This window comes from Geospiza fortis, unplaced genomic scaffold (assembly GCF_000277835.1).
Source record: "Geospiza fortis unplaced genomic scaffold, GeoFor_1.0 scaffold32, whole genome shotgun sequence".
Taxonomy (NCBI): domain Eukaryota; kingdom Metazoa; phylum Chordata; class Aves; order Passeriformes; family Thraupidae; genus Geospiza; species Geospiza fortis.
Window position 1 is genome coordinate 1,320,091 of NW_005054428.1, and position 541 is coordinate 1,320,631.

At 70.8% G+C, this 541-nt stretch overlaps 1 protein-coding gene across 1 annotated transcript in view; it reads right to left on the reverse strand.

Moving 5' to 3' along the window:
- FABP3 (fatty acid binding protein 3) overlaps positions 1-541 on the reverse strand; it is a 9,011-nt gene that overhangs the window by 2,383 nt on the left and 6,087 nt on the right. Inside the window, exon 2 of the mRNA XM_031061870.1 lies at positions 31-321. Within this exon, the coding sequence (XP_030917730.1) occupies positions 31-321 (291 nt within the window). The remainder of the gene's footprint in view (positions 1-30; positions 322-541) is intronic.

The following is a 541-nucleotide window of genomic DNA, read 5'->3' on the forward strand; positions in this document are numbered from 1 at the left end:
GCCGCGGGGCGGACGGGGCTGGGGGCTCACCTTGACGTGCCTGTCGTCCGCCGTGGTCTCGTCGAACTCCTCGCCCAGCTTGAAGGTGATCTCGGTGTTCTTGAAGGTGCTCTGGGTCTTCACGGTGACCTTGTCGCCGTCCAGCCCGATGATGGTGGTGGGCTTGGTGAAGCCTGCCACCTGCCGCGTGGCGAAGCCCACGCCTGGGGACCGAGGGGTGAGGAGGGCACGATGCAGCCACCCAGCCCCGGCATCGCCCCCGAGCTCCTCCTCCCCGTGCTGGTGGAGGGTGAACCCCAAAACTGCTGCCCGTTCATGGTCCTGGGGGGCTCCGTGCGCCCCCGGGGCCGGAGCAGAGGGTGGGGGCAGGAGGGATGGATCGGGACCAGCACCCACCCACCCTGAGCTGGGTGAGGGGGGCTGGTGTCTGTCCCTCTGTCCCCCCTTCCCTGCCCTGCTCTGGGCTGGGGGGCTCCCCCTGACCATCCTGGGGCTGGCTGATGGGGGGCTCGGGGCCTGGGGGGGTCCTGAGCGACCCCCA